At 41.8% G+C, this 14,601-nt stretch overlaps 3 protein-coding genes across 3 annotated transcripts; 1 reads left to right on the top strand and 2 right to left on the bottom strand.

Moving 5' to 3' along the window:
• Positions 1–285: 285 nt before the first annotated feature.
• LOC113304170 lies at positions 286–1,509 on the top strand. The gene is made up of 3 exons (XM_026553255.1): positions 286–540; positions 808–1,285; positions 1,358–1,509. Exons 1-3 carry the CDS (start codon positions 286–288, stop codon positions 1,507–1,509), a joined length of 885 nt encoding a protein of 294 aa, XP_026409040.1.
• A 1,828-nt stretch (positions 1,510–3,337) lies between these two features.
• LOC113304076 lies at positions 3,338–3,967 on the bottom strand. Its single transcript, XM_026553180.1, has one exon. It carries the CDS (start codon positions 3,965–3,967, stop codon positions 3,338–3,340), a length of 630 nt encoding a protein of 209 aa, XP_026408965.1.
• Positions 3,968–5,917: 1,950 nt separating this feature from the next.
• On the bottom strand, positions 5,918–6,559 carry LOC113303920. The gene has a single exon (XM_026553026.1). It carries the CDS (start codon positions 6,557–6,559, stop codon positions 5,918–5,920), a length of 642 nt encoding a protein of 213 aa, XP_026408811.1.
• Between the last annotated feature and the right edge of the window lie 8,042 nt (positions 6,560–14,601).

Here is a 14,601-nt window from a genome sequence, read left to right as displayed (position 1 = left end):
GAAGAAGTCTGATGCATTTATCCGTCAGATGATGCAGATGACTTCTGAAGAGAAGTTGCAGAAGTGTGGGACAAGGATTTAAGAGGTTCTTCTTCGAATCTTCTGGTCGATCCTCCTTCTGCGGTTGCTGAGATGATGGCCATCGCCGATGGCTATCAATACGGTTTTCCTCAGCAGCGTGTACTCGAGGTGTGTTCTCTAGATTTCTGATAGATCATTATTTATGATTCGTGAGAATAAAATTTGACTTCTACTCTCGCTCATTATTTGCTTAATCAGATGATGATGAGTGAGTATTGCAACCATACTCTGTACCAGTTTTTCAGGGCAAAGGCCCTTAAGCTTGAGGCCAAACTTCGTCATCGAGAAGAGGAATTGAGCACCGATGAGTCTCTCATCTATGCTAAAGATAAAGAGATTCAGGATTTGAAGAATATATTGAAAGGGAAAGAGCAACTGGGCGCTAAGAAAGAGCAGTTTCGACTGGATTTGGCCCTCACTCGCAGCGAGTTGGAGGAAGCTCGTAAGGGCTCTTCGTCTGTTAAAGGTTTGTTTTTCTCCGCTACCTTCTCTTCGTATTCTTCCTTAGTCTTCTTAATGTTCTGTCTGAGTCCCCGCCATATCTCCAACGGGTGACAATCGAGAGTTGATATGGCTTCGGAAGGAGAGGGTTCGACAAGCCTCTCGTATCAAAGAGTTAGTGGAGAAGATTGAGAGCGAAGCCACTAAGTGGAGCGCTCGGGCCGACGAGCATAACAAGATGTTAGCAGGATGGCGGGTTAAAAGAACCTAATTTATGATATGCAGAATAGTCTTATCACCCTTCGTGGGAATCTTCTTGAGGCAACTGAACATGCCTCTAGCTTGGCGGAAAAGGTAGAGCAGTTAGAAGGGGATCTAAGTCAAGCTCGCTCTTCTCATGATCCTGAGGTTACCAATTATATACATCAGATCGTTCAAGAGAGTGACGATGCTAGGGCCGAAGCCCATGCCCTTAGCAATACCTTGATTGCTTCTCGAGCAGACGTTGCTCATATGGTTGAGTCTGAGAGGAATCTCGAGATGAATATGTATAGGCTTAATAAAGGGATAGAAAAAATGAATGATAAAGTTAATCACCTTCGTCACAAGGATTCTATGAAGCAGGTAGAGTTAGATGAGAGTCGATATACTCTCTCAAATCTTCAGTTGGATTATAAGAAAATATCCGATGAGTTCGATTTTCTCGCTGAAGGCCGCAACGCTGTTGTTTATGATTTAGAGACATCTTCGGCTAGAGTCAGAGGTATATGTTTATTTTTTGGTGAGTAAACTTGTTTCTCTGATTCCTTATATGTCGCGTTCTTTCCTTGTGTAGAGCTCGAGGGACAGCTTGTCGCTGCAAATGCAAAGATTGAAAAGGCTCAATCTTCCCTAGTGCAGCAGGAGAGCCAGACATCGTATTACAAAGGTTTAGCTGGGTCTCGTGATGAGGCGGCAAAGGAAGCAGCTAAGAAAGTGCCCAGTTGACTTCTTCATTGTCCCAATCTGAGCTTCGGGCTACTGTTATTGGTCACAAGGCTCGCTGTCAGTTGGCTGAGGAGGTCAACAAAGTTTTGACAAGGGTCGAGCAAGGCCTCCTAAGGGATTATAATATTATCAAGAACTATCCTCGTCGCTCCATGCCTGAACCCTTGACTTTCTCCTCTGGTCCTTCTTCGGGTGGGAGTGTTCCTTCGTCTCAGAATAAGAATCTCGCTGACCACGCTGAGTCATCTAAGGGAAAATAGATTTTTTTTTCCATTATAGAAAGTTGATCTTTGTTGATTACTTGGCTTCGGGCCATTTTTTGGATATATTATTGTTTTCTTGTGCTTTCCTCGATCTTGTAATCAACTTTTATGGAATAGATCATAGCTTTTTTGGTATATTTACAATTTCCCTCCTTCCTGCAACATTAGGTCAGTTATTGTTTTAGATACTTAGCTAGTTAAATTTAACTGATAAAAGTGTTTGATTGCGATGCCAAAGGTGTGCACCTTCGTGGTCATATTGAGACATGTCCCCCCCCCCCTGGCTAATCTTGGGCTAGAGGATTCCCAGACGGTGGGGGTCGAGGAAGCGTCCCCGGGTATGTGGTGTGTTATTGCAATATTTACAAGCACCCATTCCGCTGAACCGCTGCCTTAAAATTGGTTGGGTATCTCTTTCTGCTGGATGCCTCCCCCATGGTCTTACACTTATAAACACTTATGGGGGGTCCTGAGAGATTGTAAGTGAATACTTTCCCCAATAGATAGATTTTGCAAAAAGTTAGATTGTTTTGATTGATAGATCGAGGACTTCTACTCCTCGTCCAGAGATAGAAACATGTCGAGCGGATACGCTGCTTTCTTCTTCTGGTACTCTTCACGCAGGTGCAGATCTTCGTTGCATTATGGATAGTATGGCTTGAGATATTTAGCATTCCAAGGGTGTCTGAGGACTTCTCCTTTGAGGTTACGCAGGTAGTATGACCCGTTTCCTGCGATGTCATGAATAACAAATGGTCCTCCCCACGTTGGTGCTAGTTTACCCCATTTTTTCTCTCGCTGGTATTGGGGTATAGTTCTCAGCACATACTTCCCTTATACAAAATTCATAAGCTTAACCTTTTTATTGTACTCCCTTGCTAATCTTTGCTGGTAGTTTTCCATCCTTTGTAACGCTGCTTCCCTTCTTTCCTCCAAGTCATCTAGCCTTTCTAACATCATGTCTGTGGTGAGATTCTTTTCCTATGCCTCGGTCTTCGTGGTTGGCATAAGGATTTCCGTTGGTATGACCGCTTCGGCCCCATAGGTAAAGAGGAAAGAAATTTACCGGTGGCGGACCGACGTGTGGTTCGGTAGGCCCATAAAACGTTGTGTAGCTGTTCACACCAGCGTTTCTTGTGTTCATATAATTGTTTATTGAGGATGAGGGATATAGTCTTGTTTGTAGCTTCGGCCTACCCATTGCTCTGGGGATAGATTGGTGTTGACTTGTTCTTCCTGATTTTGAAAGAATTGAAGAGCATGTCAATGTTCTTCCCTTGCAATTGCTTGCCATTGTCGGAGACAATTTCCGCCGGGATACCAAACTTGCAAATGATATTTTGGAAGATGAAGGTGAACACGTCTGAGTCGCGGATTCTAGCCAGAGCCTTGGCCTCCACCCACTTACTTAAGTAGTCCGTGGCTACGATTAAGAATCGTCTTTTCCCTGACCCTTCAATCAGGGGTCCAACGATGTTTATTCCCCATTTGGAGAAAGGCCACGGACTGTCTACGGAATTTAACTTTTTTGCGGGAGCATGGATCTTTTTTACAAACCGTTGACATTATTCACATCTTCTAGACATCCTGGTTGCATCTCTTATCATGTGCGGCCAGTAATACCCCTGCATTTTTGCCTTGTCCGATAACGATCTCATTCTGCTATGATTTCCTGCATCTCCATAATGGATCTCTTTCAGAATAAGGTGCCCTTCTTTTCTTGACACGCATCGTAGTAATGGCCCGAAGGAATATTTTTTATATAGGACCCCTTCACGAAGGTCATATCTTCCTGCTTTGCATTGTGTCTTCCTGGCTTGTTTCATATCTGTAGATAAAGTACCTTCTTTAAGGTAAAGATGAATCTCAGATCTCCAATCTTTTTCCTTGGTAAAATCCTCATCCTCGTTTTCTTTTGTTACGATGTCATCCTCCATGAAATCATGGGCGATATCCTCCCCTACATCATCCTCAGCAATATTCTCTCCTACGTCGTCTTCACGATATGTAGCGAAGGATTGCTGAGGAATGATGGAAGGTTCGTATACCCTGGTTACCTTGATTGCTTTCACGCTCTCATTTTTCAACATAAATGATATGTATTCCAAGGCATCGGCATGTCTGAGTTCCTTTCTGCATAGATGTCGAAATTTGATGTTTGGTATCTGGGCTGCCAGTTTCTGGACTAATGCCATATACGCTGAAAGGGTTTCATCGTAGACATTGTATTCTAGCACGATTTTCCGTATGACCAGCTGTGAGTCACTCGTCAAGCATACCTCGTTAAGCCCATTTCTATTATTAAACGAAGAGCATGTACCACAGCCTCGTATTTGACGATGTTATTGGTGTGCCCCTTGAATTCTAGCCTCAGCGCATGCACGATCCTTTCTCCGGTGGGGGTGGTGATTACGATGCCTATGCCAGCACCTTCCCGATTTCTGGATCCGTCAACGAAGACTTCCCATTGTCTTTGGTTTATAGGTTCCAGAATATCGACTGGGTCTTTTCCATCTTCGGTTTCTGGTATGCCTTGGACTTCCTCGTCATTACCCAGAGGTAGGTCTGCTAGGAAATCTGCTAAGACTTGAGATTTCTGGGAATGTTGGACCTTATTGATTATGTTGAATTGATCAAGATGTGTGTTCCATTTTTCTATCCTTCCAACTTTCCCAGGGCTCTTGAGAACAGCTTCTAACGGTGCTTTGCAGGGGACACGAACATAATGGGTCAAGAAATAAGTTTTCAACTTTTGGGTTGCCCATACTAATGCCAAAATGAGATGCTCGATCTTTGTGTAATTACGTTCTGCCGGGTTAAGGGTCTTGCTGACATAGTAAATTGGCTGCTCGATCTTCGTATTAGTTTTAACTAACACTGCGCTGACCGCATCTTCTGTTGCAGCTATATAAAGGGCCAATACTTCGTCGGTATCCGTCTTCTGGAGGATGGGGATTGTCGCCAGATACTCCTTAATTTTTTGGAAAGATTCTTCACATTCAGGGGTCCACTCGAATTTGCATCCCTTCTTGAGGATGTTGAAGAAAGGCTTGCATTTATCTGACGATCTTGAGATGAATCTCCCTAGCGCTGCTAGGGATCCATTGAGTTTTTGGACTTCTTTCAAGTTCTTCGGGGATGGAATTTCCACGATGGCTTGGATTTTGGCCGAATCGACCTCGATGCCCCTTTTTGTTACTAGGTATCCAAGGAATTTCCTTGAAGTAACACCGAACGTACACTTCTTTGGGTTTACTTTCATGTTGTGTTTCCTCATAGCTTCGAAGATGTCTCTCAAGTCTTGGTGATGATCCTTGCGCAGCTTACTTTTGACCAGCATATCATCTACGTAGACCTCCAGCGTATTCCCTATCCATGGTTTGAAGATAGCGTCAACCATCCTATGATATGTTGCCCATGCATTTCTCAGTCCGAAGGGAATCCTTGTATAACAATAGAGGCCGTGAGGGGTGTAGAATGCTGTGTGTTGTTGATCTTCTTCTTCCATGAAAACCTGGTTGTATCCTGAGTAACCGTCCATGAAGGACAGCTCCTTCCACATCTTCGACCAGTTGGTCGATGCCAGGGAGCGGATAACTGTCCTTAGGGCAGGCCTTGCTGAGGTTGGTGAAGTCGATGCAAATTCTCACCCCTCCGTTCTTCTTCGGCATGATGACCATGTTCGAAATCCATGTGGGGTATTTCACTTCCTTGATGAATCCTGCTTCTAGGTCTAGCTCCCTTTCCTTGTCCATTAAAGTACCTATCTTGATCATCTTCGGATCTCCCTCTGTCCCTATGTTGATTTCCTTAGCGGGTTCCAAAGACGTAAATGTATTCTTCGGTTCCCCTAGGAGAGGGACATTCTTTAATTGCTATTTGGTAGGCTCCTTAACCGCCTTGGCCGCTGAGGTACTTGCCTCAGCGCATTGAACGTCGCCCCCTTTCGTCAGGCTTTTTTATGAGATCTCTTCGAGGTAAAGATTAATTGCTTTTTCCTTAGCAACTTCTTTGTTCCGACTTCTACGGGATTTCCATTGCTCATCTAGCTCGTTATTGAGCTGGTTTTGCATAGCTTCGCATTCCCGAGCAGTAACCTGGTCACCCTTGATCTCCATTACCCCTTCGGGTGATGGGAATCTAAGTCATTGGTGATAAGTTGATGCTATCCCTTTGAGCTTGTGCACCCATCTTCTTCCGATGATAGCATTGTAGGGGGAAGGAGCGTCTACTACGCTGAAACGGATGTCTATCTTCATCGGTCCCGCATCTAATTGCAGAACAATATCTCCCAATGGTTTCGTGGGAGCCCCATTGAATCCATAAATGGTATGATACGAAGATATCAGCTGCTCATAGTTTAGCTCCATTCGTTTGAACGTATCATAGAACAAGAAATTTACTGAACTTCCTCCGTCAATGAGAATTTTCTTGATGTTGCACCCTGCTACGGGCAGTGTGAGGACCAGGGGATCATTGTGATCTTCCATGTCTTCTTCCACATCGTCTGCCTCGAAAGTTATTGGTGCATCCATCCATTGCTCATGATCGTCGATTTCTACCCCATCTATTTTATACAGCTCGCAGTAGTCTTCGAACTGCTTTCTCAACCTTTTCCCAATATGCGTTGTTAGTGACGGTCCCGTGGATTCCGAACATGAAATGGTGTTCAGTATTATATTGCCTTCGGGAAATTTAACTTGCTTGCTTCGTTTTGACCTATCATATGCTTCTTCCTTCCTTATGTATTGCTTAAGGTCTCCGTTGTCGATAAGCTTTTGGATCATTATCTTCAAGTTCTTGCACTTCTCGGTTTGGTGCCCATTGAAACAGTGGTAATCGCAGTATTACTTCGATTTTTCAGATCTTGGGGGTTGTTTTCCTTTTGACCATGGCCATTCCAAGTTTTCTCGACCCTTAATTTCTTTTAAGATTCGAGCATAACTTGTATTTAGCTTCATGTAAACTTGATCTTCGAACTTTCGATCATCGTTACGACAATCTTCTCTTCTCCCTATCCTATCTTCGTTTGGGCGTTCGATTGAACTTCCCATTTTCGATCCGCTGGTCTACTCTGCGGAGTTAGTTCGATGAGGTCTTTGAGTTTGGGCCCTTGGATTCTCTCGCTGGATTTCTTCCAACCTAGAGTGTTTCTCGATGATCACTCGAAGATCTCCTTCAGTCGTGGGCACACTCCCATGAATCTCGACAAACAGCGGGCTCATCTTATCTAATCCCCATTTGTAGCAGTTAATGCTGACCACCGGGTCTACATTACCTATAGCTTGGCATATTTTATGCCATCTATCCGTGTATTCCCTGGTCGTCTCATTGTATCTGATGGCCAATGAGAATAATTTTTCCATCCCAGCGTGGACAGCCTTGTTATACATGTAAGTTCTTAAGAACTTTTCCGTAAGTTGCTCGTACGAATTGATGGAGTTGGGAGGCAGGTTATAAAACCAAGATAGAGCCGATCCCTTCAAGCTCGAAGGGAAATATCTGCAAAGGACCACATCGTTCTGATCCCACCGGGCTAACATACGATTATAATACCGAAGGTGATCCGCGGGATCACTGGATCTATCATAGCATTCAAATGCTGGAATCGAACATTTCTTGGGGATTTCAGCTTTGGCTAAGCTTGGGACTAGAGTAGTAGTATTAGCTTCTCCCATAACTTCCTCTAATATTCCACCTCCTTGCTTGGCTTTTAGCTGTTTTATCTCGGCCATCATCTCAGCACGAAGATCCTCTATTGCACGGTGGTGGTCATCTATTGCTGCGGATTGTCCCGCTCTTCGGTCATTACTGTCAAAGTAATCTGAATCTTCGGGGACATAATCCCGGTCTGAGGGTCGATTTCCCCTGACGTGATCGGTTCAAAGGCTCGGGATTGGCTTCGTTTGTTACGACCATTCTTCGATCGTGATTTGGCTCAGGTGACTTTGAATTAGCTTCGCCATGTTGGTTCACCACTCCTAAACACTGAGCCATCTTGTCTTTGAGCTCCTGGTTTTCTCTAGCCAACAATGCCTCTGCCTCTGCGTATGTCCTCTGATTCTTCTTTAGCTCCTCGAGTTCTGCCATCAATTGGGGGGAGTGATTCGATCCTTGGTTAGGGGTCCCGACCTATCCCTGCCCTCCAACAGCCATGGTTCGATCTTCATTGATTGTATGGATTTGAGTGGCAGGAGGGTCGGTCGTCCTCATTGGTAGTTCCCCTTGTGGTATGATGGATTAATTCATCGTTAGAAAAGGCTGAGTGGTTGGAATGGTCTGATTCTGATCATTTATCTACGGCATTCCGAAGGCTGACAGATGCATCGTTGAGTCTGCAAACCCTTCGCGTTGCTCATGAACGCGAGATCCCGCTGCTACCTTGGTCGTATCAGCTTGTGCTGCTATGGCTTTGACCGCTGTCGTCGCTATTGTTCTGGCGTTTATTGGTGAGGTGATCTCTACTGTGTCCACCTTATGGGTCGTTGTCTTCGCCTTCTCACCCTTCTGCTTAATGCGGGTCACAACTGGTGTGGTCCTCGGTGTTTCTTTCGATGAAACCTTACCTTTTCCTACCTCTTTGACTTTTTCCATGTTAAATCTCTGTAAAAGACGACAAGTAGTTGAAGGAAAGGGAACCGCAATGGTTTTGTTAGCAAAGTTAAACTTAGGTGTGGACGATCACGACACCAAAGGTGTGAAAAAGATGTTCCAGCTATTATTCCCCTCTTCAGAGGTATTGGATCTTCTTGATACCCTCGACTCGTAGTGAAGTCTAAAAATAACGCAAGAGGTAAAGTTCTAAATGTGGTTTTAACACCCAAAGATGACAGATCTGCGGTTTTAACATTAATGGTTGGTAGATCTGCTTGTTTTAAACAGCAAAGGTACCGGATCTGCGGTTTTAACACTCAAAGTCGACATATCCGTTGTTTTAAAAGGACAAAGATGACATATCCGCGGTTTTAACATTAATGGTTGGTAGATCTGCTTGTTTTAAACAGCAAAGGTACCGGATCTGCGGTTTTAATACTCAAAGTCGACAGATCCGTTGTTTTGAAAGAACAAAGATGACAAATCCGCGGTTTTAATACCCCAAGAAGACAGATCTGCTGTTTTACAAGTCCAAAATGAAGTTTGTAGAAAAATCGGCGCAAAACCATTTTTAGAGGTGCCATGTCTTTTGAAAATGGCCCTAACGAAGTTAGAATAAATTGTCCAAGATACTATGTCACGAGGAATAGCACCAGGGGCTCACAAATCACAGGAAAGATAAATCTTTTACCGGGACAGAAGTCCCTATTTCTAGCGCCAGATTGTGAACACATAAATCACGATGGCATCCACGTGTCGACAAACAATGTTCGCATTCATAAATGAAAGACAATATGCAAAATATGATGGTTATAAATAGAATAAACACGGTGACTCATCGACTCAGAGTCTTCGGATTCGTCATTGTCTAGTCGAGACAAAGTTAAATCATTCATCCTACAGAGTTACGAAGCATGACAAAGCTAGATACAAGTAATAAAACATAAATACGGTACTGGAATGTAAATAACACAGAGATCTACGTGGTTCAGAACTAATGCCTACATCCACGGGGTATTGAGTTTCACTATATGTTGAAGGGTTACAAATGAAGTCGGATGACTTTAAGTGAAATACGATGACAGAGGAAATGAGAATCATACTTACTCTTCCTATTTCTCTTTCCTAGTTCTCTCCTAACTATTACAGATTGGTCGACCCCTTCTCTCTTGGTGGAGAAGGGTATAGGGAAAATACGTGGGGTCCCTTGTCAGGGACCGTTGAAACCTTATCTTCTTGTTCTTTGTGTCAGTCCCGCTGATGTCTTCGTTCCGAACCGATGCCCCCAACGACTGTTGTTGATACCGCTGGATCGATGCCCTCTCTTCCACATATAAATTGACACGTACCCTATGGTTAGGGCATTTAATGTGAGTGATTGGATCGTCTGCATGCGACAGTTAGCTGTCTGCGGCCCCTATCACACCCATGTCAGTCCATTTAATCCCCATCGTCGATCTTTGGTTCTCCTCGAGATCGGGTAAAGTAATCCTTAGGGCATTCTTCCATGCTTCTCAGGGGTTCGTTATTTCAGTGCCCCTGGGATTGCAACTATCAGATCGTCTTGACGGGTTACACGTGTAAAGGATAGGCGACTTTTGGGTATCGATACGTGGTATCGTACCTTGATGTAGTGGTCCACATGCCTTCCATGTGTAGATCTTTGGACATGTGTTGAGAGATGGATTATGTGTATACAAAAACCATACAATCTACCTGATTAAAGAATATTACAATATCATATCAAACATATGGTAACCAGTTTACAACGAAATTTGGGAATCAAATTAATTATAATTCTTTCCTTTATTAACAAGTACTCCCTCCGTACCACATATATATGCAGATAGTTAAAATCTCTTGGATTAAGAATTCTTTTCTGATTTCATAAATATTCATGATTTTTCCTGTTTTACCCTTTATCATAATCCCTATGCTAGAGACATAAACTCAATTGTGAGGATAACCAAACAACATAAATAGGGGTAAATGGTTAAAAGTTATCTTGAAATAGTCACTCCGCCTATCTAATGGTACAAGGAAAATGCAATATTCCGCCTATATAATAGGTACGAGGGAGTACAAAAGTTCTGTGAATTTTCTTCTCTTCTAAAAAATCCTAGAATTTTTGTCCTGTGTAAATTCCTTAACCTCCTAGGCTCCTACCTTTTTCTAAGATAAAAATGACTCCATGAAAGAAAAAATAATTGTTAGCCATAATTATTTTTCGAGGCTTTTGTCGCATTTATTTGCTCCATTATTTGTGATTTTAATGTTTTAAAGCATCGAAATATATCTTCCAATGCAGATAACTCGTATTCGATTTCTACTGGTGAATTTTCCTTTAGCTCGGCAATGGATTGTTGTAGACCAACTATGCGGTTTAAACCGATTTCATCTTGTTCAGACATCTTCTCCATTTTCTCATTCACCCTCTCTTTCTCTTCATGTGCCTCTCTTAATCTTCTTTTTAAGGATCAATATCGATCTAATGACTTGATAAGATTCTCCGAAAGTGTCTTATTACGCTTTTCTAAGTCTACATTGTCCTCTTTAGTGAACTTATGATGATCTCCTTCTCCAGACTGGTTTCTTCCTTTGTGTTCGACAGCGCAAGCCTGTAGTTTAGCTAACAATGACTCGATTTGAACTTTAAGATCGTTCACATGCTCCTCAATTGCGTTTAGTTCATGAGTTTTCCTTGCAAGTTCGGCTGCCATTATTTCCTTCTCTTTTCCCGATCCTGAAAACATCCTTTGTAAACTTTTTCGTGCCATTGTGCATGCATTGAGCTCTCTTTTCAAAGTTTCTTTTTCATCTGTTGAAGGTTCATGCAATAGTCTCCGATTTGGCGATGATCCAAGGTTAGCTCTGTTGGAGAAAATGAGTTATTTAATAAATGATTTTTTGGTCTTGGTGTGGTTTGATCTCATGACCTAAGGGTCTAAGGATACTCACTCATTTTTGAGTGAATGAAATGGAACCTTTAGTCCCACATTGTGAAAAACTAAAGAGGTGCTCCACTATATTACCATGTTCTCATGGATATGTTATAAAACAATGTGGGTGGAGCGGGTGGGGGGAAAAATACATGTTTCGACCCATGCCCATGCGCGTGTACCAAGCACCAAGTCCGTGTCTACTTGAAATTATTTTTTGCAAGTTTTTAACTTGATAAATAATTTATTTAAGAGTTTTATTTATGAAAAAAAGTTACTTTTTTGTGTTTAATTGTTTTACAAGAAACAAAACTCCTTTTATAAGAAAAAAACCTAAACCTAACTTGATTTGCAAGTTAATTTTCCTATAAATAGAACTCGAAAATCTCTTTTCAAAACACACAAGCAGCGACCATCTCTAGGTCTACTTTTCTTCATCTTCTTGCTTTTATTTTCGTGCGGCGTTTTACTTCCATCCCTGTTGCTGAGTTTAAGAGTGGGTAACTTGTATTGTGCTAATACAAGTTATATCGGGCAGTCTTATCCTGGACATATCTTCGCACGTTGTGGTTTAGCATTACTTTAGAGTATACCCGCGGACAAATGTGTTAAGGACATCTTGTTGAACCTATGATTCTGCCCTCATCAATTTGTTGGTGGTAGAGTTGTTTGATACGGTTCTTTATATTTATTGTTTGATACATCTGACGTTTCTTATATTGTTGCAAGATTCCAACAATCTTAACACATTATTATTCCTTGTAACAATGGGAAAGAACGACGTTGAAAGACCACAGAAGTTTAATGGAAAGGATTTCAAGAGATGGAAATCCAAGATGTTGTTTTATTTAAGCCATCATGAACTAGATTATGTACTTGTTCCACATGATGAATTGATGAATGCCGAAGCTTTAACTGAGGAGGTGATCGAGTATAACAAACGGTGTAATTTTCTGGTGAAAAATCATATCATGAATGGTTTGGAAGATACGATGTATGATTTTTACAATGCTAAAGAAAATTTCAGTGCTTATGATTTGTGGACTGCGTTAGAAGCAAAGTATCAAGTGGAGACTGCAGGGAGCAAGAAATTTCTGGTGGCGAAGTTTATGGACTTCAAGATGACGAATTATAAGCAACAGATTATTAATAAGATTCTTGCTGAAGGTATGGTCATTGATGAGACGTTTCAAGTATCTGCGGTAATTGAGAAGTTACCAACTTCCTGGTCTGAGTACAAGAAAAATCTAAGACATGAAACTGGCGAGATCAACATGGTTGAATTAGTGAAGAAGATTCAAGTGGAAGAGTTTTTGTGCTCCAAAGATAAGAACGTGTCTTCTGCAAGGGACATGAGTAATAAAGCTCATATGACTGAACATAGATCTTCCAAAGCTGGAAAAGGTGAGAGTAACAATCGTAACTCTAAGCGTGGTCCTCCCAAGAAAGGTATGTTTCGAAAACCAGAGTCTAGCATTACTAAAATTAAGGGTGCTTGTTATGCATGTGGAGTTACTGGCCATATGGAAGTTCACTGTAGAATCGTAAGGACAAGAAGGATAATGCTAATTTGGTTGAAAAGAACAAGGATAAGTTTTCTGCTGTAGTGTCTGAAGTTAATTTGGTGACCAATGTGATGGAATGGTGGGTAGACTCTGGAGCTACCAAGCATGTTTGTGGGAACATAGACCTGTTCACCTCCTACCAGAGGGTAGGGGAAGGCGAGAAACTCTATATGGGTAACTCATCTGCATCAGAGGTTGCAGGAAAAGGAAAGGTCGGTCTGAAGCTCACATCTGGCAAGACTCTCACATTGAATGAAGTTCTTCATGTTCCAGACATCTGCAAAAATCTTGTTTCTTGTTCTGTTTTAGATGATAAGGGTTTTAAAGTTTCAATTGAGTCTGGAAAACTTATAGTAACTAAGGGCAATGATTATGTGGGTAAGGGTTATAAGACTGGGGGTCTTTACAAACTTAATGTAACCTGTCCTGAAGTGAAATTGAATGATTCTTCTGCTTACATGTGTGCGTCGTCGAATGTTTGGCATGGTAGACTTGGTCATGTAAATTACAAATCAATGCATAAACTGGCTAGCGTAGGCTGCATACCCAAACTCACTTTAGATAAAAGTCATAAGTGTGAGATTTGCGTAGAATCTAAGCATGCTAAGAAATCATTCAGGAAGAATGTCCAGAGAAATACTAAGCCCTTAGAATTGATTCATTCAGACGTGGTTGACATGAAGTCAGTTCAAACTAGAGGTGGTAAGAAATGGTTTGTCACTTTTATAGATGATTGTACGAGGTACTGTCAGGTTTATTTGCTTAGAGGGAAGGACGATGCCTTAGAAGCCTTTAATATATATAAACGTGAAGTTGAAAACCAATTGAATGCTACCATTAAAACTTTTAGGTCTGACCGTGGTGGTGAATATCTAATTCCTATTGGAGATTTTTGTGAAGAACATGGTATAATACATGAAACTACAACCCCTTATCCACCTCAATCCAATGGTGTAGCTAAACGTAAGAACCGTACCCTTAAGGATATGATGAATGCCATGTTGATTGGTTCAGTATTACCTTCGAATTTGTGGGGGGAGGCTATCCTCTCAGCCAATTACATCCTGAACAGAGTACCCTTTAAAGGATCAGATAAAACTCCATATGAGTTATGGAAAGGTAAACAACCATCTTATGATTACTTCAAAGTGTGGGGGTGCTTGGAAAAGGTGGCCATCCCTCCTCCTAAGACAAATAAGATAGGACCCAAAACCGTTGATTGTGTTTTTATAGGGTATCCTGAGCATTCTAGTGCTCATAGGTTTATGGTGGTGAGTTCTGAAATCTCTGACATAGGGTTGAATTTTATCATGGAGTCTAGGGATGCCGAGTTCTTTGAGAATTTTTTTCCTATGAAACGTGATTCTCGAAAGAGATTTTTAGATGATCCCCTAGAATTTCCATCATCCAGTCAGTGATTACCTTTAGAGGAAGATGAACCAGAAATAAAACCTAGAAGAGGTAAAAGGGTTAAAACTAAGAAAACCTATTCTGGTTGCATTACATACCTAGCCGAGTCTGATCCTCAGACTTATAAAGAAGCGATGACTTGTCCTGAAGCTCCGTGGTGGAAAGAAGCTTCAATTAGTGAAATGGATTCCATTCGAGAAAACGGTACTTTTGAACTTGTAGATTTACCTCTAGGGTCTAAGGCCATAGGTTGTAAATGGATTTTCAAGAGAAAACGTAATATAAATGGAACTATTGAAAAATACAAGGCTAGGTTGGTAG

Source organism: Papaver somniferum, chromosome 1 (assembly GCF_003573695.1).
Source record: "Papaver somniferum cultivar HN1 chromosome 1, ASM357369v1, whole genome shotgun sequence".
In the NCBI taxonomy this organism is placed as follows: domain Eukaryota; kingdom Viridiplantae; phylum Streptophyta; class Magnoliopsida; order Ranunculales; family Papaveraceae; genus Papaver; species Papaver somniferum.
The sequence above is the reverse complement of the archived record's forward strand: the minus strand, read 5'-3'. Positions and strand labels throughout refer to the sequence as shown.

Coding starts and splice junctions, on each gene's coding strand:
- LOC113304170 (XM_026553255.1), top strand. CDS start 286: ATGAGTGAGTATTGCAACCATACTCTGTACCAGTTTTTCAGGGCAAAG. Junction 541..807: donor CTCGTAAGGGCTCTTCGTCT/GTTAAAGGTTTG, acceptor TATGATATGCAG/AATAGTCTTATCACCCTTCG. Junction 1,286..1,357: donor ATCTTCGGCTAGAGTCAGAG/GTATATGTTTAT, acceptor TTCCTTGTGTAG/AGCTCGAGGGACAGCTTGTC.
- LOC113304076 (XM_026553180.1), bottom strand. CDS start 3,967: ATGGCATTAGTCCAGAAACTGGCAGCCCAGATACCAAACATCAAATTT.
- LOC113303920 (XM_026553026.1), bottom strand. CDS start 6,559: ATGATCCAAAAGCTTATCGACAACGGAGACCTTAAGCAATACATAAGG.